The sequence below is a fragment of the Podarcis tiliguerta genome (assembly GCF_965153285.1).
Source record: "Podarcis tiliguerta genome assembly, chromosome: 17".
NCBI lineage: Eukaryota > Metazoa > Chordata > Lepidosauria > Squamata > Lacertidae > Podarcis > Podarcis tiliguerta.
Window position 1 is genome coordinate 30,934,080 of NC_139550.1, and position 22,631 is coordinate 30,956,710.

Below are 22,631 nucleotides of genomic sequence, written 5' to 3' on the forward strand. Positions count from 1 at the left end.
AAGTGCAAGTAGATAAATAGGTACCGCTCCGGCGGGAAGGTAAACGGCGTTTCTTTGCACTGCTCTGGTTTGCCAGAAGCGGCTTAGTCATGCTGGCTACATGACCCGGAAGCTGTACGCCGGCTCCTCGGCCAATAAAGCGAGATGAGCGCCGCAACCCCAGAGTCGGTCAGGACTGGACCTAATGGTCAGGGGTCCCTTTACCTTTAAGCATGTAGGAGGTCAATATGTGATAACTAATCTGATGTGTGCAGACAGTTACACAGACACTTGGTATAACGTCCCTGGCTCTGAAATGGTTTGTAACAGGTTGGAAATCCCAGGGAAGGGATACCAACTGAATACAGGAGTGGCAAGACATGGTCAAAAGGAAAAGGGAGGCCCTGACAAACTTACTGGGGAGTAGCTATAGCAGTGATGTCACTTGACCAACTTTTCAGTGACAAAAAGTAAACAAGGTAAAGGACCCCTGGACGGTTACATTTAGTCAAAGGCGACTATGGGGTTGCGGCACTCATCTCGCTTTCAGGCTGAGGGAGCCAGCGTTTGTCCACAGACAGCTTTGTGGGTCATGTGGTCAGCATGACTAAACCACTTCTGGTGCAACGGGACACTGTGACAGAAACCAGAGCGCACGGAAACACCATTTACCTTCCCATCACAGTGGTACCTATTTATCTGCTTGCACTGGTGTGCTTTCGAACTGCTAGGTTGGCAGGAGCTGGGACCGAGCAATGGGAGCTCACCCTGTTGCGGGGATTTGAAGCACCAACCTTCTGATCGGCAAGCCCAAGAGGCTCAGTGGTTTAGACCACAGCGCCACCCTCATAGCCAACTTTCTTGTTCCCACCACAGAGTGGATGAAATCCTGTCTGATTGGTAACTGGGCACATCTGTCCTCTGTAATTTCTGCTACCAACTTTGCAGACGAAAACATAACTCATCAAGATTGGGTCAGCCCCACGTGCTATGTGTCTTAGTTGTAGTCACAACATTGTGATACTGGAGACTCAGCAGAGAGAGAGAGAGAGAGAGAGAGAGAGAGAGTCCCCAAACAGCATTGCTTGCTGGCGTGGAAGGTTTGTTCCCATGTTAATTCCCATCGAGGGCCTTTCCTGCCGCTTGTGTCTTTGCTCAGTGGATGATGTGGTTGCAACCCCTTTTGCTGAGTGATTCAGACATATTTCCTTAATAATAATAATAATAAGAAGAAGAAGAAGAAGAAGAAGAAGAAGTTATTATTTATACCCCACCCATTTGGCTGGGTTTCCCCAGCTACTCTGGGCGGCTTTCAACATAATATTAAAATACAATAATCTATTAAACATTAAAAGCTTCCCTAAAACAGGGCTGCCTTCAGATGTCTTCTAAAAGTCTGGTAGTTGTTTTTCTCTTTGACATCTGATGGGAGGGCATTCCACAGGGCGGGTGCCACTACCGAGAAGGCCCTCTGCCTGGTTCCCTGTACAGTGGTGCCCCGCAAGACGAATGCCTCGCAAGACGGAAAACCCGCAAGACGAAAGGGTTTTCCGTCTGCAGAGGCGCTTCGCAAGACGAATTTCCCTATGGGCTTGCTTCGCAGGACGAAAAATGACGAAAAAAAATGAATTTTTTTTTTGCTCCAAAACCACTTATTTTGAATCGCTAAGCTGCTAAAAGCATTTTAGCAGCAAAACCGCTAATCTCCCAAGTGTTAAAAAGCCGTTTTTAGCCCTTTTTTAGCCAATAGCTCTAATAGCCTACTCCGTCAATGGGCTTGCTTCGCAAGACGAAAAAACCGCAAGGCGAAAAGACCCGCGGAACGGATTCTTTTCGTCTTGCGAGGCACCACTGTAACTTGGCTTCTCGGAGCGATGGAACCACCAGAAGGCTGTTGGGGCTGGACCTCAGTTTCCGGGCAGAACGATGGGGGTAGAGACACTCCTCCTACTTCTAACTGCTAGCAATATTCAATGTTGCCACCACTAATACTTTTCTTTATCCTGCATCCGTCCTTCCCTGCAGGGGTGCCAACTTGAATAATATATTGGGGGGGGCACATAATCGATTACACACCATTTGAATGGCAGTGCCCATCACCTGGGGGGGGGGTCCCCTCAAATATTTTATGGGGGTCCCAAAGACCCCCTCAGCCCCTAGGAGTCGGCCCGCATGCTTCCCCTTGAACTTGAGTGTCAATTTCAGATTTAATTATAATTTTCAAATTAGATTCAGAGAATTGCTTTGGAATACTGATTAGCGTTACAAATGCCAAGCTGCGGATCCCTCAAAATAAACTGCAGAGTCACAACTAGCGGGTGCTCAGCTAAGCAGCTGCCTCTGAAAACTCTTCATGAGCAGAACACCCCAGGGCTGGCTGATGCTTCACCCTGCTGGTTTTTAAATTTTATTTTAAGTAACCACATGGCAAATTAAAAGAAACATTAAATGTTGGGTCCTCTCTTGGCCATCATGTCAATGGCAGGTATCAGGTGTGGTCTATGCAGCAGATTGGAACTCCGTTGCAATTTCAATATGAAGCAATTGCAGTGACGATCTCAGATCTAGTCAACGGCTAAGCATGGGGTTAGCTTCATCCCTTTCAGCATCCTGAAAGAATTGCCTTAGAAGGAACCTGCAATTAACCCAGCAAGCACATGTATGGGCAGCTAGCCTAGTGGTGGGCAGCTTAGGGACTCAGCCTTTCCCCCACTGCACTCCTGGAGAAGAAAGGGTCAAAGTGAGCAGATAGGAAGGAAAACAAACGCTTAAGAAGAGGAAGCACCCACTCTCCCTAGTAAGTGCTGTTGTTTCTCACCTCACTCCAATTTTCATGCAGTAGGAGGGTGAAGATGGAGAATGGTTGCTTGATTTGCTAGCAAGCAATGGAAGATGTTGAGTTGGGGTCAGGGGTGCTAACCTGAATAAAATAGGGGGGCAGGTAAGCCCCACCCTGTACAATCAATCACATGTCACGGCTCATGCACACCATTTGAATGGCAATGCCACTTGAATGGCAATCAACTTTAGGGCCCCCCGGCTCAGTCAAATATTTTATGGGGGACGGGATCTCAGCTTCTAGAAGTTGGCTCCTATGGTGGGGGTGGGATGAGTAGTTAACCTTCCAAAACGTATTCCTGTCCAAAGCCAGTAGAAGTAGTTGCTGCTGACCTAGCCAAAGCCAGCATTACTTACCTGTGCAAATGTCAGCTCTTCTGTGGTCTCTTCACCTAGATGACAAACTCAGGACTGGTCAATGGCTAAGCAATGGCTTCATCTCTGCTGCTACAGGTGCAGAAAGATGGTTTGCTACTCCCTTCTGAAGGTGATGATGTTTGTATTCAACGGCATAATATTTGTGAGTATGCAAGGTGGATGGTGAGTATGCAAGGTGGATGGGATGCGGGTGGCGCTGTGGGTTAAATCACAGAGCCTAGGACTTGCCGATCAGAAGGTCGGCGGTTCGAATCCCCGTGACGGGGTGAGCTCCCGTTGCTTGGTCCCTGCTCCTGCCAACCTAGCAGTTCGAAAGCACGTCAAAGTGCAAGTAGATAAATAGGTACCACTCCGGTGAGAAGGTGAATGGTGTTTCCGTGCACTGCTCTGGTTCGCCAGAAGCGGCTTCGTCATGCTGGCCACATGACCCGGAAGCTGTACACCGGCTCCCTCGGCCAATAAAACGAGATGAGCGCCACAACCCCAGAGTTGGCCACCACTCGACCTAATGGTCAGGGGTCCCCGACTCTGGGGTTGCTGCTCTCATCTTGCTTTACTGGCCGAGGGAGCCGGCGTACAGCTTCCGGGTCATGTGGGCAGCATGACTAAGCCGCTTCTGGTGAACTAGAGCAGAGCATGGAAACGCCGTTTACCTTCCCGCCGGAGCGGTACCTATTTATCTACAGTGGTACCTCGCAAGAAGAATGCCTCGCAAGACGAAAAACTCGCAAGACGAAAGAGTTTTTTGTTTTTTGAGTTGCTTCGCAAGACGAATTTCCCTATGGGCTTGCTTTGCAAGACGAAAACGTCTTGCGCCTTTTTCTTAAAATCGTCAATGCATTCCTATGGGAAACCGTCAATGCATTTCCTATGGGAAACCGTGCTTCGCAAGACGAAAAATTCACAAGACGAAAAAACTCGCGGAACGAATTAATTTCGTCTTGCGAGGCACCACTGTATTTGCACTTTGACATGCTTTTGAACTGCTAGGTTGGCAGGAACATGTGATTAGAAACATGTTTTAACATGTTAACATCCTCAAAAGTGGATGTTAAGAGTTAAGGAAGCTGGAAACCTCTTTATATGTACAAAAGCTAGCGGAATGACAGAGTTCACTGCAGAATGACAGCTTCCTAGATGAAAAATGGCACTTTCTTACCTCTGTTCTCTCCCTTGTCTGTCCAGCTGGGGGGCCTGGCTTTGCTGGGCATCGGCATCTGGGTGAAGGTGGACGGTGGTTCCTTTGCGAAGGTCCTGGGAGCCGCAGCTCCACAGTTAATGCAGCTGATCAATGTGGGCTACCTGCTAATTGCTGTTGGCACCTTCCTCCTTCTCATGGGCTTCATGGGATGCTGGGGGGCCATGAAGGAAAGCAAATGCCTTTTGCTTGTGGTAAGTGCCCTAATTAAAATTGGGAAGGAAACTCTCCCTGGGCCAGGCTTGGGTGTCATGGAACGAGAGCCAGTGTGGTGTAGTGGTTAAGAGCGGTAGTCTCGTAATCTGGAGAACCGGGTTCGCGTCTCCGCTCCTCCACATGCAGCTGCTGGGTGACCATGGGCCAGTCACACTTCTCTGAAGTCTCTCAGCCCCACTCACCTCACAGAGTGTTTGTCGTGGGGGAGGAAGGGAAAGGAGAATGTTAGCTGCTTTGAGACTCCTGAAGGGGAGTGAAAGGCGGGATATCAAATCCAAACTCCTCTTCTTCTTCTTCTTCTTCTTCTTCTTCTTCTTCTTCTTCTTCTTCTTTTTCTTCTTCTTCTTCTTCTGCTCGGCTATGGGATTACACAAGGGCTTTTGCACATTCTGAGTGAAATTTGTGCATCTGGGTCGAGTCTCTGAGTGTTAGCAGCAGCTAGTACACGGGTAGACAAACTAGGGCCCGGGGCCGGATCCGGCCCAATCACCTTCTAAATCCAGCCTGCAGATGGTCTGGGAATCAGCGTGTTTTTACATGAGTAGAATGTGTGTTTTTATTTAAAATGCATCTCTGGGTTATTTGTGAGGCACAGGAATTCATTCATTTATTCCCTCCCCCCCCAAAACATAGTCTGCCCCCCCCCCCACAAGGTCTGAGGGACAGTGGATCGGCCCCCTACTGAAAACGTTTGCTGACCCCTGAGCTAGTAGCTCCAATATACTATCTTGCCTAGGGGCTCCTAAGGGGTTGATGCGTTTGAACAAGGTCCCTGAAAGTGCTTTATTTCTAGGACAAAATGGTGCTGGTATGCACCAGGCAAGGAAGGGCTCTCGGCACTGGCGGATGAACGTGGAGGCGGGGGGAGTGCCGTTCCGAGGGGTTCCATCGTGGCCGCCCCCCCCCCTGTGATGCGCACCACTTGCCGCGCACTCCTGTGACGGGAGCCACGCCCCCGCCTGTTCGCTGCTCTGGGTGCCAGAGATGTCGCTCTGCCACTGGCTCTTGGACCCTGCCAGAGCGTTGCGCTTCCCTCCTTAAGCAGGGCAAAAGCTTCCCGGGCTTTGTGAAAGAGGCAAGAGATGTCTGACAGGAGATCTTGCAGCCCTCCTGCCTCCTTTCCAAAGTTGGGCGGGCTTTGGGAAAGAGGTGTGAGCAGTGGCGTAGCGTGGGTTGTCAGCACCCGGGGCAAGGCAAGTAATTTGCGCCCCCTAACCCGTGGATTTGCGCCCCCTAACCCGTGGATTTGTGCCCCCTAACCCTAACCCCCAGATGGTGCGCCCGGTGCGGTCGGGCCCCCCTGCACCCCCCACGCTACGCCACTGGGTGTGAGGCTCTGATTTGGGGGGGGGGGGTTGCTGGTACTGCATACTACCAGGAAAAAGCACTGGTCCCTGCATTTCCTGATCTTTGCAGGAGTTCCTCCCAGGCTTCCCTGCACACATTCCTCTCAGGTCAGTAACATGTAGAGCATTTAGCATGGATGGCTTTGAGCTGCAGTATCACCACTCAGTTCTTTTAAATCAAGAATGTATATGATGCACCGCAAGAGATGAAATCCACCAACCAGCACAGGCAGTTGTTGAACAGGAGAATACAGTGGTACCTCGGGTTGAGAACTTAATTCATTCCGGAGGTCTGTTCTTAACCTGAAACTGTTCTTAACCTGAAGCACCACTTTAGCTAATGGGGCCTCCTGCTGCCACCGCACCGCCGGAACACGATTTCTGTTCTCATCCTGAAGCAAAGTTCTTAACCCGAGGTACTATTTCTGGGTTAGCGGAGTGTGTAACCTGAAGCGTATGTAACCTGAGGTACCACTGTAAAAGGTAGCAAAAGGTTGATGGTGTGCTCAGCTATCCTGGAGTGCTTTCATGTGGAAGTATTTTTTGTGGAATCAGTGTTGCTCATGAATGCACATGTTTTTCACAGAGTCCACATGATGTAGTCATCATAAAAATGTCAGCCTATTTTTTTTTACATTTAAGCCCCATTTCCCTTCCGTGGGACATGTAAACATCTGATGTGTAAAATTCTGACATGTAAAAAAAACCCAATATACATATAAAGGTAAAGGTACCCCTGCCCGTACGGGCCAGTCTTGACAGACTCTAGGGTTGTGCGCTCATCTCACTCTATAGGCCGGGAGCCAGCGCTGTCCGCAGACACTTCCGGGTCACGTGGCCAGTGTGACAAGCTGCATCTGGCGAGCCAGCTTAGCACACGGAGCGCCATTTACCTTCCCGCTGGTAAGCGGTCCCTATTTATCTATTTGCACCCGGGGGTGCTTTCGAACTGCTAGGTGGGCAGGCGCTGGGACCGAACTACAGGAGCGCACCCCGCCACGGGGATTCGAACCGCCGACCTTTCGATCGGCAAGCCCTAGGCGCTGAGGCTTTTACCCACAGCGCCACCCGCGTCCCTCAATATACATATAGTCACTGACAATTTGAAAACTTGTTAGTGTATCTTGGGGGACAGGAGGAGGGTTCATGTTACACAAGTCAAATAAAACCTCAGAATTAAAAAGTAGAAGTAAAAAAGAAATGGATGTTGCTCTCCCACAAAAACCTAATTTTTGCCCAGTGTGAAACATGATAACCAATGCTGTTGTGCACTTCCAGGGATTTTTTAAAAAAGGTGTACACTTACAGGTACAGAAATACATGCATGCATGCATGCCCAGAGCAGAGAAATTATCCTGAAGGTTGGGAAGGAGTGATTGAGGGAAGGGCCTAAAAAACACAGCCCACGTACATTCTGTTAAGCTTCACTTGTTGGTAGGGATGACATCGCAGAATAGCAATTAATATCCATGGCTTAAAAAAACTAGAAATGTGCAAAGGTGGAAGAAACTTGTCACAGAAAAATCTGATCTTTATGATTCGTTTGTGATATAAGGCTTCCCTTTCCGAAGCACCTTTAAACTTTCAGTTATATTGAGAATGAGTGAAATCTGACCTTTTCCATAGGTGCACATAGACTCTTTTGAAAGAAGAGCTTAGGATCTGCTACATTTGGCTCCCAGGACGGCTGAACTAATTAGATTTAACCAATGTTAACAAGACTCCCTTGGTCAGGTGGGCGGTGAACCGACTGCCTTTGAAGTTTTGAATTCACTGAAAATGTTCATAAGTGGTACAAAGGCCTCTCCAACCTAAGTTCTTTATAAAAGATCATAACCATCAGAGTTTTAAAACTTCAGAGGTAAAGGGTCAGACATAATTTATAGGTGACGTAATGGGCAACTGCAGATGTTATGCTAAACCATTTGTTTAACATTTCGAGAACAAGCTGTCTTTGGTGTATGTGCCCCCAGCCCTATTCCAGCGCAGCCACAAGCAGGAGCTTGGAAGCTGGTGAAAATGAATGGCAATGTTTTTCTTCCCCCAGGCAAATTGCAGTACATCTTTGTTTAAAACAAGCCAGCTTAAAACCATAAGATTCTGAAGCTGGCTTGTTTCTACATAGCTAAGATTAACCATAGTTTAGAAGCTGGGTGGCATTCTAAACAGTGGTTTTTTCAAATTCAGTGGTGAAAACTTTTTTTTCCAAAATTTTTCTATTGGTTTTCCAAAATTTTTAGACAGACAAACATACATACATCTTAACTGTTCTTGATCCAATCTTAGTAACATTGTTAAGTGACTTCCTCAAATTCCCCTGGCTGAATTTCAGTGTATATCATTGTAACAGTTTTCCAAAACCTATTTTCTCATAAAATTAACTTAATCAGTTAACCTCTTACTTTGTTTTCATTTTAACTTTAAACATATTATTCTCTAAAATTACATAATTAAATCCTAAGCCTATCTGGAATTTGCAAGTTTTCCCAATTAAGCTATCTTAGCATATTTAACTAAATAGTCTTTAAATTTCATCCATTCCTCCTGGTACTCCTCCTCCTTCTGGTCGCGGACTCTTCCAGTCAGGTCAGCTAGCTCCGAAAAGTCCATCATCTTCGTCTGCCATTCCTCCACTGCCGGGACTTCTTGTGATTTCCAATTCTTAGCTAACAAAATTCTAGCTGCAGTTGTGGGAAAACTTCTGATCTCTTTGTTGTGCTTTCTGTTTCATTATATGTGCGAAATTCAGCATGTTTGTGAACATTCCATGACTTCCATAGCTCATCCAAATTTCACTACAGCTTGCTCTCGTGCTAAACAATGGGTAGGAAACCTTTTTCAGAGTGACAGCAACTAATCTAAATTTCACCTTTGTATAGTTGGCTAGGAACGCGAGTGGCACTGTGGGTTAAACCACAGAGCCTAGGGCTTGCTGATCAGAAGGTCCGCGGTTCGAATCCCCGTGATGGGGTGAGCTCCCGTTGCTCGGTCCCTGCTCTTGTCAACCTAGCAGTTCGAAAGCTCATCAAAGTGCAAGTAGATAAATAGGTACCGCTCTGGCGGGAAGGTAAACGGCGTTTCCGTGCGCTGCTCTGGTTTGCCAGAAGTGGCTTAGTCATGCTGGTCACATGACCCAGAAGTTGTATGCCGGCTCCCTCGGCCAAAAAAGCGAGATGAGCGCCGCAACCCCAGAGTCGGCCACGACTGGACCTAATGGTCAGGGGTCCCTTTACCTTTACCTAATGTTGGCTAGTTTTACACACACTCAAATGCACCCCTTTATCTTCCACCCAGAGAAGTAACGGGTATCATCAGAGTTCAAAGACACATTCCAGTCAGGCAAAGACACTTGACGATGTGAAATAGGACCAATGAGGGGTGTGGCAGAGGAGGTGTAGCCTGAGAAGAGTCCCAAGGGCCAGATAACGGAGTTTGGAGAGCTGCATTTGGCTCCCAGGCCTGAGGTTCCCCACCTCTGTACTAAACTATGGTCCACTAAGATCTGTACTGGGGACTGATGCTTTTAAACCTATTAAATTATCTGGGGTTAGATGTTAGAGGTGATGTGCCCAGGTTTGCCCATGACCTCAAATTGCGTTGATGACTTTAAAAACAGCATGAAAGCAGAGTGGAAATATTTGGGCTATGACAGATGTTACCAAAAAACCTGGTTTACCTCAGAGGAAGAAAGGCACCACGAGAACAAACCTTTTCAAAGGCTTTCTAACCTGAAGTTGTAGGCCATTATATGCTGAATGGTGAAGAGAATGGGCAACCGTTCCACTTTGAGTCCCCCAAGCTCCAAGTAATATTCAACTAAGTTTAATTCACAGTTCTTGCTCAACTTCATTATATTCATTAATTTCAATGAGTCTCCTCTGAGTAAATCTTCATTGAATAGCACCCTCAGGTGATCTCTCCCCTGGCATTTATGAGCTCTCTCCTTTTTTTGCTAATTGTGGATTCCTCCTCCCTTTCCCTCTGTTTCCAGTTCTTTGTGGTCATACTGATTCTCTTCATAGCAGAAGTGGCCGGTGCTATCGTGGTGCTTCTCTTCTCTTCTGTGGTAAGTCAGTGCTGGCATCTGGAGTTTGTGGCTTCTGCAATTCGAATTTTGCGGCAAAAAGGATCCCTGACTAGAAGTAGAATCTGTGTTGTTTACCAGCAGGAGGCAACAGAACACCACCTCTTAATTCTCACATTGTTTCTGGATTAAGGTGTCCCACTAGCTTCTGAAAAAGGCCGGGGGGTGGGCAGCACCAGATTTAGGGTGATGGGGGCGGTTCCCCCGCACAGGGCATGCAAGAGTATGCAAAACTATGATACAGTGGACAAGAGCATGCACAGTATGAAAGGGGAAAGGGAAAAGGGTGCCAAATTTTATCCTTTCTCAGCACTCCATATTACAAAAGTCTGCCCCAGGAAAGGGGGAGGGTTAGCACCCCCTTAGCATAAGCAACAAAGAGTGGCACTTAGTAGCCAGCAGAAGCTAAATAATAATAATAATAATAATAATAATAATAATAATAATAGTGATAGTGATAATAATAATTTATTTATACCCCGCCCTCCCCGGCCAGAGCCAGGCTCAGGGCGGCTAACACCAATAAAACCACAGTAAAAACATAATTTTTGAATTATGGTGCTGGAGGAGACTCTTGAGAGTCCCATGGACTGCAAGAAGATCAAACCTCTCCATTCTTAAGGTAGTCAGTCCTGAGTGCTCCCTGGAAGGACAGATCCTGAAGCTGAGGCTCCAGTACTTTGGCCACCTCATGAGAAGAGAAGACTCCCCGGAAAAGACCCTGATGTTGGGAAAGATGGAGGGCACAAGGAGAAGGGGATGACAGAGGACGAGATGGTTGGACAGTGTTCTCGAAGCTACCAGCATGAGTTTGACCAAACTGCGGGAGGCAGTGGAAGACAGGAGTGCCTGGCGTGCTCTGGTCCATGGGGTCACGAAGAGTCGGACACAACTAAACGACTAAACAACAACAAAAACATAATGGGGGGAAAAGAGAGGGGGGAGAGAAAAGAAAAGAAACCAATTTAAAATACAGGTTAAAATGCAATTTAAAATGCAGCCTCATTTTAAAGTAGCTGATAAATCAAGACCATAAGGGGAGGGAAACATAAGGGTCAGACTGAGTCCAAACCAAAGGCCAGGCGAAACAGCACTGTCTTGCAGGCCCTGCGGAAAGATGTAAAGTCCCGCAGGGCCCTAGTCTCTTGTGACAGAGCATTCCACCACATCAGGGCCAGTGATGAAAAGGCCCTGGCCCTAGTTGAGACCAATCTTAACCTCCTTGAGGCTCAGGATCTCCAAAGTGTTGTTATTTGTGGACTTTAAGGTCCTCCGCGGGGCATACCAGGAGAGGGTATTGGAAGGGCTAGTGTGTTTTCCTGTGGACTGAAGTTCCATAAGGTGGGCACCAAAACAAAAACGTCTTTGCTCCATGCTCAAATGATGCTACAGAAAATGATGAAATGCAGAGCAAGGTCTCTCACTTGTTGCCAACATTAAATAGTCCTTCCTGAACAAGAAAGGTCTTGTCAACCTTTCCCCATCTCTCCTCTTTTTTGGGAGTGCTGTCAGTTCCTCAAGTCTGTGCATGATCCACTCATATTTTCCTGTGGTTCCTGACTTCCTGCTGTCTCCCCAGTCCTTTAGCCTCTCTTCTGGGCCTCCTCCCCACTTACTTTCCTAGCTGTCAGCCTCCAAGTGCGCCCTATATTTGTGTTGCCTCCTGCTACAGCACTCTTCTTGGCTGGGCACTATTTTCTTCAGCCAAATTGATCTTACTATTCCTAAAGCTGTGTTTCCCCCCAACATTCTGTTTCATTATATCTGCTAAATTCAGTATGTTTGTGAACATTCCATGACTTCCATAGCTCATCCAGTGTCAGAGAAGAAGGGCAAGCAACAGTTTTAACCTATTGTATAAAACATGAGTGGAAGTAAGTCCTGGTTTAATGGTTTTTTATGGAAGTTATGATTTTCTTACTCACCTGTTTCCTGGTTGCAGGCAGATATATTTGTTGAGCACTTGCAAAATTGGGCCCTGAAGACTTTAAAAGAGGACTACGGCAAGCAAGAGGACATCACAGGCATTTGGGCAACAACAATGAAAGAGGTGAGTGAAGTTTGTTGTTGGGGGCATCCATCTATCTCGGGATAAATCCTAATTTCTGGTGTTGTAAGACGGAGGTTTTGAAAGAGCCTCCAAATACTTTTTGAAATGTTTTGAAATGTGCCTTGAGCTTTGTGGATGCCGTAAAACGCAGTCAAGAGATTTATTGCTTGACTGGTCATAAACGCATCACAGTAGCACTATTTACAATCACCCCGTCGTGGGGATTCAAACCGCCGACCTTCTGATTGGCAAGTCCCAGGCTCTGTGGTTTAACCCACAGCACCACCCACGTCCCACAATCATTATAGCAACAGCTTTAATGGCATACTTAAGTTTCAGTCCCTCTTTCTGTTTTGAACAGCAAGATACAGGCAGACACTGTCATGATGCAGCAGTCTGCAGACAGCATCTGTTGGTCAGTCACCTGCAAAAATAAAAAACGAAAGTTCTTTTATCGGCACTTCCAGCTGAAGCTGCGCATGCCTGAAGTACCACTCCCACTTACATACGACTGTTCTGGGATCTTCTCCCTGTTTCTGGATGAATGACTCCCTAACAGATAGTCCTTAACTGGTCTCCTTCTGATTTTTGTGGCAGTTCAACTATCATCTGAACAGCTGGTGTAACCAGTTTTGTGCCTGAAGGAAGATGAACACGTGTGCTTTTTTTAAAAAAAAAAAAAATTACAGCGAACTTCTTTCTTGGCGCCTCCTGTACTGCAACTCTAAGGCCGTGTTCACAACACTTCCATTTACTGTGCACTCACTTGTGTTTCCAGTGCTGGGTTTTTTAAGCCATTTCCACGGGACATTGCCCAAAATGTTTATGTATCTTGTACAGTGGTACCTCTGGTTGAGAACGGGATCTGTTCCGGAGGCCCATTCGCAACCTGAAAAGAACACCACCCACCTCTGTGCATCTACACACGCGCGGGTCGCGAATCGCCACTTCTGCGCATGTGTGTGACGTCATTTTGCGCGTCTGCACATGCGCGAGTGGTGAAACCCAGAAGTAACTCTCCGGTACTTCTGAGTCGCCGCGGGATGCAACCTGAAAACGCGCAACCTGAAGCAAACGTAACATGAGGTATGACTGTACTTTGATTAAGATACTGCTGCTTGATTTATTGTTTCTCAAGCCAGCTTCACAAGGATTGGAGTCCTTAAGTCATTCCTAATTCAAATAGCCAAGGTGTGCACACCTTTGCAATCGATAAAGGCATTCCTGCCCTGACAGCATCCCCTGGTGTGAACACAGACAGAAATAAATTGAAGCTGTGCTTTTGTGAAGTGCTGGGGGGGGGGGTAGAGCTGTGAAACATGTTGTGGGGGACAATTTCATTGCACTTTAAGGCAGTAATGCGAGTACACCTTAAGCCAGGCACCCCAAACTTGGCCCTCCAGATGTTTTGGGACTACAACTCCCATCATCCCTAGCTAACAGGACCAGTGGTCAGGGATGATGGGAATTGTAGTCCCAAGACATCTGGAGGGCCAAGTTTGGGGGTGCCTGCCTTAAGCTAACAGAGCAGGTAGCTGCTCTGCACAACTGCTCTCCTTAGATCAGGGGTGGGGAAATCATTTGCCCTCTGAAGTGAAGGCCCAAGGCAGGTGTTGATCATCATGTGAGCTGCGCACAGGTGGGCTGAAGCGAGCTGCTGCCATTCCTGTGGAGCCTCCTTTTATTGAGACAAATATGCAAGCCAGGCAAATACATTTTGGGGCTGTGACCTTTACACATCTTCCGTCCCGAGATCGTGGGGTGGTACAAAGTTATTTTGGCACCTGTTCCACAGCGTCATTTTCCCCTTGCACAGTGTATGACGAAGGAGACAAAAGGTCTCAGGGACAAAGGTTACAGACAGGACACCGCTGACTGCTGAGACCGCAAAAGGTCAGACATAGGGAACCATGTTCCAGACACCTGTGGCTTGTCTGAGGGGGAGATTTTCCTGCACCCCAGGGTCACATGTGCAGGCAGACCGTGGCTACCTGCTGGTGGAGAGTGTGCTCCCTCCGGACCTCACTGTCCACTCCGTGATATCCCTACAGCCCTCCTGATGTTGTACGACTCCATCTCCCATCATCCTTGCTGGCCATGCTGACAGGGACTAATGGGACTTGTAGTCCACATCTGGATGGTCACCCCATTGCATGTCACTGTGCAAGAATTTCTTTTTTGTTCAACAGCTGCTTCCCAATCTCAAATGTGCATGCGATATAAAACGGCTACTATAAAACAAGATGGTCATTTCTCTGTTTGCAGCTGAAATGCTGTGGATTCAACAACTACACTGATTTCAACAATTCCTACTTCTATCAAACACACACTGAGAAATACCCCTCCTTTTGCTGCTCAGACAACAAAGAGTGCCAAGAATCCGAAGTAGACCACAACAAACAGGTAACTTGGCTTCCCAGAGAGCACAGACTCCATGTATTTGTGTTATTGTGTGTCATGGGATCACAAGGAGCTTAAAGCAAATTCAGCCCCATCAATCTTTGTGGCAGGGAAAAACTGGCAAGCCAGAACCTTCTGGGTCAGCTACGACTGATCTGGAAAATAAGAAATGATAGTAGGAGTTCTCTTCTGTCAATAGAGAAGATCAGAGGCCAAAGTAGTTTTTTGATCGGGCTGAAGTTGGAATCATCCGTGTGTTACAATGGGGGAGAAGAGCGTGGAGGCTGCTTACATGTTTCTGAATGGTGCTGATAGTGCTGCTAACCAATGAACCGGTTTATTTGTAGCAATGAGTTCCAGAGGTTATTATGATCTGGCAGTATTCAGAATGGATAGTCAACATAATTGCAAAAACACAACATACCCCACCAACCACGGGTGCTGTTACAGACACACCAAAGAGATATTTATTCCCCATATGAGCAAGGGAGGCAAAGTCAGGGCAGCAGAAGAAACAGACTGGCTTCTATGGTGTCTGTGCCAATATGCCAACATGCATTAACCAATTTTAAAAAAACATACAAACTTCGCATAATCCTCCAATTTAACCCTCAAAGCAATATTTTATGTTCCAGAGCTCCCAAACGTGGTGCCTTTAAAGACACGTAATAATTCCTTTTATTAAAAAATGAATTTCTTATAGTTAGAAAAATGTAATTTATATCCTTTTTTCCAAATTGCTTTTATTGAATTTCAGAATATTAACAAAGACAAAAAAGGAAAGCAAGTTTCTTAGGCATACCAAAACGAAAGTAAATCAAAGTCATTAGAATCTATCAGCTCATCCCAAAAAACCTCAACTCTTTTCTACCAGACAGATAATAATACACTTTACCATTAAAGTTGCAGCCTTTTAGAAGTCTTTTCCTGTTATGCCCTATTCTTCTTATTAAGGAAAATCCATGAAGTTACATTTGCTGGCAACCTGATCCAAGAACTGATGTGTCTATAGCATTACTAAAAGTCAAGATATGTAAGCTTAAGATGGAAGTATCAGTGGTAGTGAGCATATTTCTGAAGCAATCTCCTTTGCATAATGTATTTATGTCTCCTTCCAGGGCTGCCTGAATGAATTCCAGGTGTTTCTGAGCCGCAATGGGAAAATTGTTGGAGGGGTGGCTCTAGCTATTGGAGCCCTTGAGGTAAGCTCACACATATATGGCTGATCGCCCCAGGTGCTTCCAGAATGTCAGCATTTTGCATACCAGAACATTAGCTTTGTGCAGTTTAAAGCGGATTAAAGGACATTGTTGTACAAGTCCACAAAACAAGAGCTTTTTGTGGTTTTGGAAAGTGCCAGGGAAATGCCTTGAAAAAGGGGTAGGATGAACAAATGGGCCACTGGTCCCATCACCTCCTGGCAAATAGAAGGGAAGGAAATGGAGGCAGTGAGAGATTTTACTTTCTTGGGCTCCATGATCACTGCAGATGGTGACAGCAGCCACGAAATTAAGAGATGCCTGCTTCTTGGGAGGAAAGCAATGACAAACCTAGACAGCATTCTAAAAAGTAGAGACATCACCTTGCCAACAAAGGTCCGTATAGTAAAAGCTATGGTTTTCCCAGTAGTGATGTATGGAAGTGAGAGCTGGACCATAAAGAAGGCTGATCGCCGAAGAATTGACGCTTTTGAATTATGGTGCTGGAGGAGACTCTTGAGAGTCCCATGGACTGCAAGAAGATCAAACGCATCCATTCTTAAGGAAATCAGCCCTGAGTGCTCACTGGAAGGACAGATCGTGAAGCTGAGGCTCCAATATTTTGGCCACCTCATGAGAAGAGAAGACTCACTGGAAAAGACCCTGATGTTGGGAAAGATGGAGGGCACAAGGAGAAGGGGACGACAGAGGACGAGATGGTTGGACAGTGTTCTCGAAGCTACAAACATGAGTCTGACCAAACTGCGGGAGGCAGTGGAAGACAGGAGTGCCTGGCGTGCTCTGGTCCATGGGGTCACGAAGAGTTGGACACGACTGAACGACTAAACAACAACAAGAACAAATGATTAATGGGGAGATGCTTAACAATCCCATTAGCAAATCAGGATTGATGCTCGTTGGCATAAAACCACCCCTTAAAGAAACAGGAACAAATGTTCAATAAAAATCAGACATAGTCCAATGGGACTATGTTTCTCTAGTCCAGGGGTAGGCAACCTAAGCCATTTGCCTTCTCAATCAGCCCGTGGACAGTCTGGGAATCAGCGTGTTGTTGCATGAGTAGAATGTGTCCTTTTATTTAAAACGCACCTCTGGGTTATTTGTGGGGCATAGGAATTCGTTCATTCCCCCCCCCCCCAAAAAAAATTGTCCAGCCCACCACAAGGTCTGAGGGACAGTGGACCAGCCCACAGCTGAAAAAGGTTGCTGACCCCTGATCTAGTCCCTAGAGTACTACACTGCTTGCTATTGAGCTACTGCACTGCTGGCATTCAAGGCCCTAAATGGTTTGGGACCTCAGTACCTCCCCCAATATCAACCACCTTGGACTGATTGTAGATTGTATGAGGCCCCATTGGTGGTGCTGCCATTAGGAGTTGCCCGGTTGGCAGAGACCTGGGGCATGGCCTCCTAGGTGGTGGTCCTCTGTTTTTAGTATGCCCTCTCTAGGAAGGTGCATCAGTCTTCCTCACTACAGTGGTACCTTGGTTCTCAAATGCCTTGGTTCTCAAACGCCTTGGTTCCCAAATGCCGAAAACTGGAAGTAAGTGTTACGGTTTTCAATAGTTTTTCAGAAGCCGAACATCCGATGAGGTTGTAGGCTATTGTTTCCGGGGCACCTGCACCAATCAGAAGCTGCGCCTTCATTTTCTTATTTTCTTTTTTTGCGATAAATTTTTATTGATATTACATATATATATACATAAAGACATATACAAAATCCATTACATAACTTGCACATATCATATCCACTCCACAAATCATAAATATAATACAAAGTTGTTTTAGGCTCTGCCGAGCCTTGAACTTCCCTCCACTCCTTTGGTAAGTATCAGATAGGTTTTACAGTCATGTATTTTATCTCTTTTACTTACAAATCACTTACTGTTAGAGTTATTTCAACCCCGCCAGTGTCGTCTGAAATTTGGTTCCAATATGGATCAAATATTTATTCCAATTATCATGAAATTTCTGTTCGTCTTGATCCCTTAATCTTCCTGTTATTCTAGCGAGCTCGGCATAATTTATCACTTTAACCTGCCAATCACTTATATTGGGTATAACCTCCGTTTTCCAATTTTGTGCTAACATGATTCTTGCGGCTGTAGTGGCATATAGAAATAATATCTTATCTTCTTTTTTAATTTCTTTACCTGTCATTCCTAGCAGAAAAGCTTCAGGCTTTTGGGGAAAAGTATATTTCAAATTTTTTTTAAGTTCGTTATAAATCGATTCCCAAAAGCCTTTCACTTTGCTACATGACCACCACATGTGATAGAAGTCGCCTTCTACCTCTCCACATTTCCAACATCTTTTGTTCTTCAACCTATAAATCTTGGCCAACTTCACTGGCGTGTGATACCACCTATAGATCATTTTCCACAAGTTTTCCCATAGTGCCGTACACACTGTGAACTTCATATTAGTATTCCACAATTCCAGCCACTTCTCAAAGTCGATGTTATAACCAATGTCTATCGCCCATTTAGTCATAACCTCCTTCACCTCCTCGTCTTTTGTGTACCACTCCAGTAGAATATCGTATGACCTAGACAATATTTTGTTCTTACCTTCTATAATTTCCACATTAAATTTAGATTTTTTTGTCTTCAAATCCTAGTTTCTTTTTATCTTCTTTTAACACATCATTTACCTGGTGGTATTGCAACCACCCAGGGACGCGGGTGGCACTGTGGGTTAAAGCCTCAGTGCCTAGGGCTTGTCGATCGAAAGGTCGGCGGTTCAAATCCCCGCGGCGGGGTGCGCTCCCACTGTTTGGTCCCAGCGCCTGCCAACCTAGCAGTTCGAAAGCACCCCTGGGTGCAAGTAGATAAATAGGGACCGCTTACTAGCGGGAAGGTAAACGGCGTTTCCGTGTGCGGCTCTGGCTCGCCAGAGCAGCGATGTCACGCTGGCCACGTGACCCGGAAGTGTCTTCGGACAGCGCTGGCCCTTGGCCTCTTTGAGTGAGATGGGCGCACAACCCTAGAGTCTGTCAAGACTGGCCCGTACGGGCAGGGGTACCTTTACCTTTATTGCAACCACCCTGTAAATGAATTTTTTATCTCTTCATATGGTCTGAGTTTGATGCCTTGATCAGTATTGCGCGTAAGTTCTTCATAGGTAGCATTCTTCCCTTCCATATTGATTTTTTTGACAGTTAAAACCTCTATTGGTGAAATCCACCAAGGTGTCTTCCTTTCCAATAGATTTTTATTTCTTTCCCATACTTGGAATATTGGTCCTCTAAAAATGTGATTTAGAAAGCCTCTTCGTACCAAATATTTCAGAAGTCTAACGGACTTCCGCAATGGATTAAGTTTGGCACTTTTGTTTTTACTATTTATTTTGTGTTTTTGTTTTTGAGGCTTTTTTCGATTAATTTGTTTTTGTGGAACCCAGTTCAGCTACTGATTGATAAATTGTGTGACTGCGGAAATGGATAAAAGCCCCCCATCCAAACAATGACTATTGCAGATAAGGGAAAAATGCAGATAAGGGAAAAATAATAATTTTAAATTTTATCATCTACAATACTGTCTTATTTCTTTTATAGTACAGTACATTGATTATTACTTTCATTTTATGCATCAATGGTCTCGTTAGATAGTAAAATTCATGTTAAATTGCTGTTTTAGGAGTTGTTTTTAAAAGTCTGGAACAGATTAACCCGTTTTGCATTACTTTCTATGGGAAAGCGCGCCTTGGTTTTGGAACACTTTGGTTTTGCAACAGACTTCCAGAACGGATTAAGTTTGAGAACCAAGGTACCACTGTACTAACATTTAGGAGAACTTTAAAATCACTCCTGTTTACCCAGATATTTGATGGTTGAAAGTTATGTCCATGGCAACCCTGAAATGATTAGTTTGAAAGGAGGTGATTGCTTTTAGGAGTTTTAAACTATTTTTAGGAGTCTTAACTGTATTGTTCTAGTACTGACAAGTTTGCTGCTGTGGGCTCTTCTGCGAGACGGTGCAGGATGTGTATATAAACAGTATCACTTCCATGTGAACGTTGTGCAATCTATTACCTCCTCCTCCTGTAATCCGGTTCCCAATTGATGTGTTTGCAGGAAATGTTAGCGTCGTGACGAGATAGTAAAAATGGCCAACAGCATTGTTCCATGTCTCCAAGGAGGGTCCTGTGTGTAAAATGCTGTCTCACCTGTCCTTTTGCCCCCTAGCTGGCTGCCCTGGCTGTCTCCTTGATCCTGTACTGTCAGATTGGTACATACGCCTGAAGCAAAATTGGCTACCTACCGCACAGCTCTGGCTCCAGCTCTTGGCTTCTGCACCAGCCATGAAAGAGACATCGCAAGCATCCTTATTCAAAGAGCAGATGTGGCAATAACTTTTACTGGATCAAAAGAGCGACATGATCCTCATCCTCATTCATAATTATTAGCTACTAATCCATCACTAATCATTAAACCCTAGTTTAACAGTACTTGCTTAAAAAAAAATGTCCTGAAAATTATGTACACCTATTGTTTTGTGCTTCCTTTACCTTACGTAGTGGGAAATCCAGGGTAGCCTTTATATCGGGTTGGGAACATCCAGCCTGTGGGCTAAATATGGCCTCCCAGGCCTCTCCATCTCTCCCTTGGGACTCTCTCAGGCCAGCCCTATTCTGCACCCTCCCTGAATTCTTTTGCCTGGCTGGAATCTGTCCCTCAACATAATAATGTGTCTCATTTGTGAGGCTATAATTTGGGCAGACGTCTCATTTTTAAGGTCCTTTGGCTCTGGTGTAATAGAGAATGAAAATTTTATTTTACTTTGTAAAAGGGATATCTTGCTTGATTGTGGGAAACCTCAAACCTGCATTCTTGCTTTCTGATTTGTGATGTAGGCTGAATTGTGTTTTGATCTGTACAGGCCTGCTATTGGGTATGCAGGGCGATCAGGTGTGCAGTTTTAGTGAAGGGGAGATTTAAACTATACAGTGGTACCTCGGGTTACATATGCTTCAGGTTACAGACTCCGCTAACTCAGAAATATTACCTCGGGTTAAGAACTTTGCTTCAGGATGAGAACAGAAATTGTGTTCCGGTGGCGCGGCAGCAGCAGGAGGCCCCATTAGCTAAAGTGGTACCTCAGGTTAAGAACAGTTTCAGGTTAAGAACGGACCTCCAGAACGAATTAAGTTCTTAACCTGAGGTACCACTGTGTGCAGCAATGGGACCTTAAATCAGGGGTGGACCAACTTTGATGGCCCTGAAGACCACATGAGGATGAGCCAGTGAGTCGGGAGCCACATATGCACACAAACACACACACATATAACACCCCACCAACAACTGTTTTATGAACACACACACACTAGCTTCAGCATGCTCATCAGCTAGGTGGGGAGAAGACATGAAGAGATTGCTGAGATCTCTTCTCATGCTTCTATGCAGCCCAGTTTTTTGGCGCTGGACAGAGCTGAGGAGTATATCACTCAGCAATGCTCCTCTTCTTTGGCCATCACTCATAGCCGAGTAAGATTGTCTTCCATGAACACGGTCTTAACAGTGAGTCCGTAAGTGACTGTGGAGGCCAATTCTGGATCCACACATCCTTCCACAGTGGGGACATTGGATTCCGGGCGGGAGTTGATCACGGTGAGGGTTTGCCAAGCGTGCCTTCCTCTTAGCACGTTTCTCCCTTTCATCCTGAGTTCGAGCATCTTCAAAGCCCATGACACCTTTGGTAAAGGCTGTTCTTCAACTGGAGCGCTCGCTGCCCAATCAGCTGGGCAGTGGGGAGGGGCAAGGTAGGATCTCAGCAAATCGCTTGTTTGTCTTCTTCCCAGTCCCCAGCTGATCGGTGCACACAATTGCCGTACTCTCAGATGTGCGGCAGGCTGAGGGGAGCAGGATGGTGATGGGGAAGATGGAAGGTACAAAGGGACAATCATCATCATGTGCCTTCCTCCCAACAGCTGAGGGATGCTGTCAGGAGTCCCAGTTTCCAACTTGATAACATAGCAAGCGTGGTTAACTAAAAAGGAAGATTTATTGCAAAAACAGAGTTCTCCAGATGACTCTAACATGCCGCCATTCTCATTAATCATGATGACCCTTCTGAAAGCTGCTTCCGGCGATACCAGATGCAACTGAGCTTACGTTTTGTACTTCTTTTCCTATCTTGGAGCCCTCCCATTCGCCGAGACCTCAGGAGAGAGGGGGTCAGCTCCCTTCCCTTCCCCATTCGCTGAGAGGCTGTCTCTTAACTCTTTCCCACCTGTGTGTGCTTCCGGTGAGCTTTGACTGTGTTCTAGCTGGCTCCCTGCCATTGCCTTATCAGCCTGCATTCCAAGGGGCGGGGGACGATGCTCACCCTGCATGGCAGTTAACCCTCTCTGTTCCTGGCTGCTTCCTTCAATTGGCAGCAACCCTTCCCTGAGGGCTGGCTGCAAACCTTCCCTGGGGGTTGGCTCGTTCATGACAGATGCACAAGTGCCACTGCAAAGTTCCTGTGATTTCAGGGAGGGAAGGGAGCTATGCAATCTGTTTGAGGCTGCATATGCCCTTTGGGCAGAGCAATTTCTGTGGACTTTTTCTCCTCCATGCCTGCCTGCCTCTGCTCCCAGGCCCTTCCCAGATTGCCAAAATGTATTTCATTCCCATAATTTGTAATTCCATCTCAAATTTAATAAACTGAGATTGTTGCAGGCAATATCTGTTGAAAGTACAGAAATTAGTTATTTAAGGGTGTCAGCTTATTAAAGTATGCTTAGCTGATTAACCAGCTGTCAATTGAAGGGTAGCATACAAATTTAACAAATAATAATTTTCATATGAGCAGAACTTCAGTATACTTTGTTGAAATGTTTAATTAGTGAAGGCTCCTGCTCATTGATAGGAGGGAAGCTAATCTGTATGTATTATATGACTTCATTTATCCACATAACAAAGTAAAAAAAAAAAAGTGTT

At 45.9% G+C, this 22,631-nt stretch overlaps 1 protein-coding gene across 4 annotated transcripts in view; it reads left to right on the forward strand.

Moving 5' to 3' along the window:
- The window catches only part of TSPAN16 (tetraspanin 16), a 34,717-nt gene extending 13,623 nt beyond the window's left edge, over positions 1-21,094 (forward strand). The window contains exons 1-8 of one of the 4 annotated variants that reach the window (XM_083420684.1): positions 2,799-2,825; positions 3,271-3,337; positions 4,381-4,587; positions 9,947-10,021; positions 11,982-12,089; positions 14,355-14,492; positions 15,608-15,691; positions 19,896-21,094. In XM_083420684.1, the coding sequence (XP_083276810.1) occupies positions 3,281-3,337; positions 4,381-4,587; positions 9,947-10,021; positions 11,982-12,089; positions 14,355-14,492; positions 15,608-15,691; positions 19,896-19,952 (726 nt within the window). In that variant the 5' untranslated portion in view covers positions 2,799-2,825; positions 3,271-3,280 and the 3' untranslated portion in view covers positions 19,953-21,094. Of the gene's footprint in view, positions 1-2,798; positions 2,826-3,213; positions 3,338-4,380; positions 4,588-9,946; positions 10,022-11,981; positions 12,090-14,354; positions 14,493-15,607; positions 15,692-19,895 lie in introns of those variants that run through there. The other 3 variants (XM_083420683.1, XM_083420682.1, XM_083420681.1) reach the window with 3 other exon arrangements.
- Positions 21,095-22,631: the final 1,537 nt, after the last annotated feature.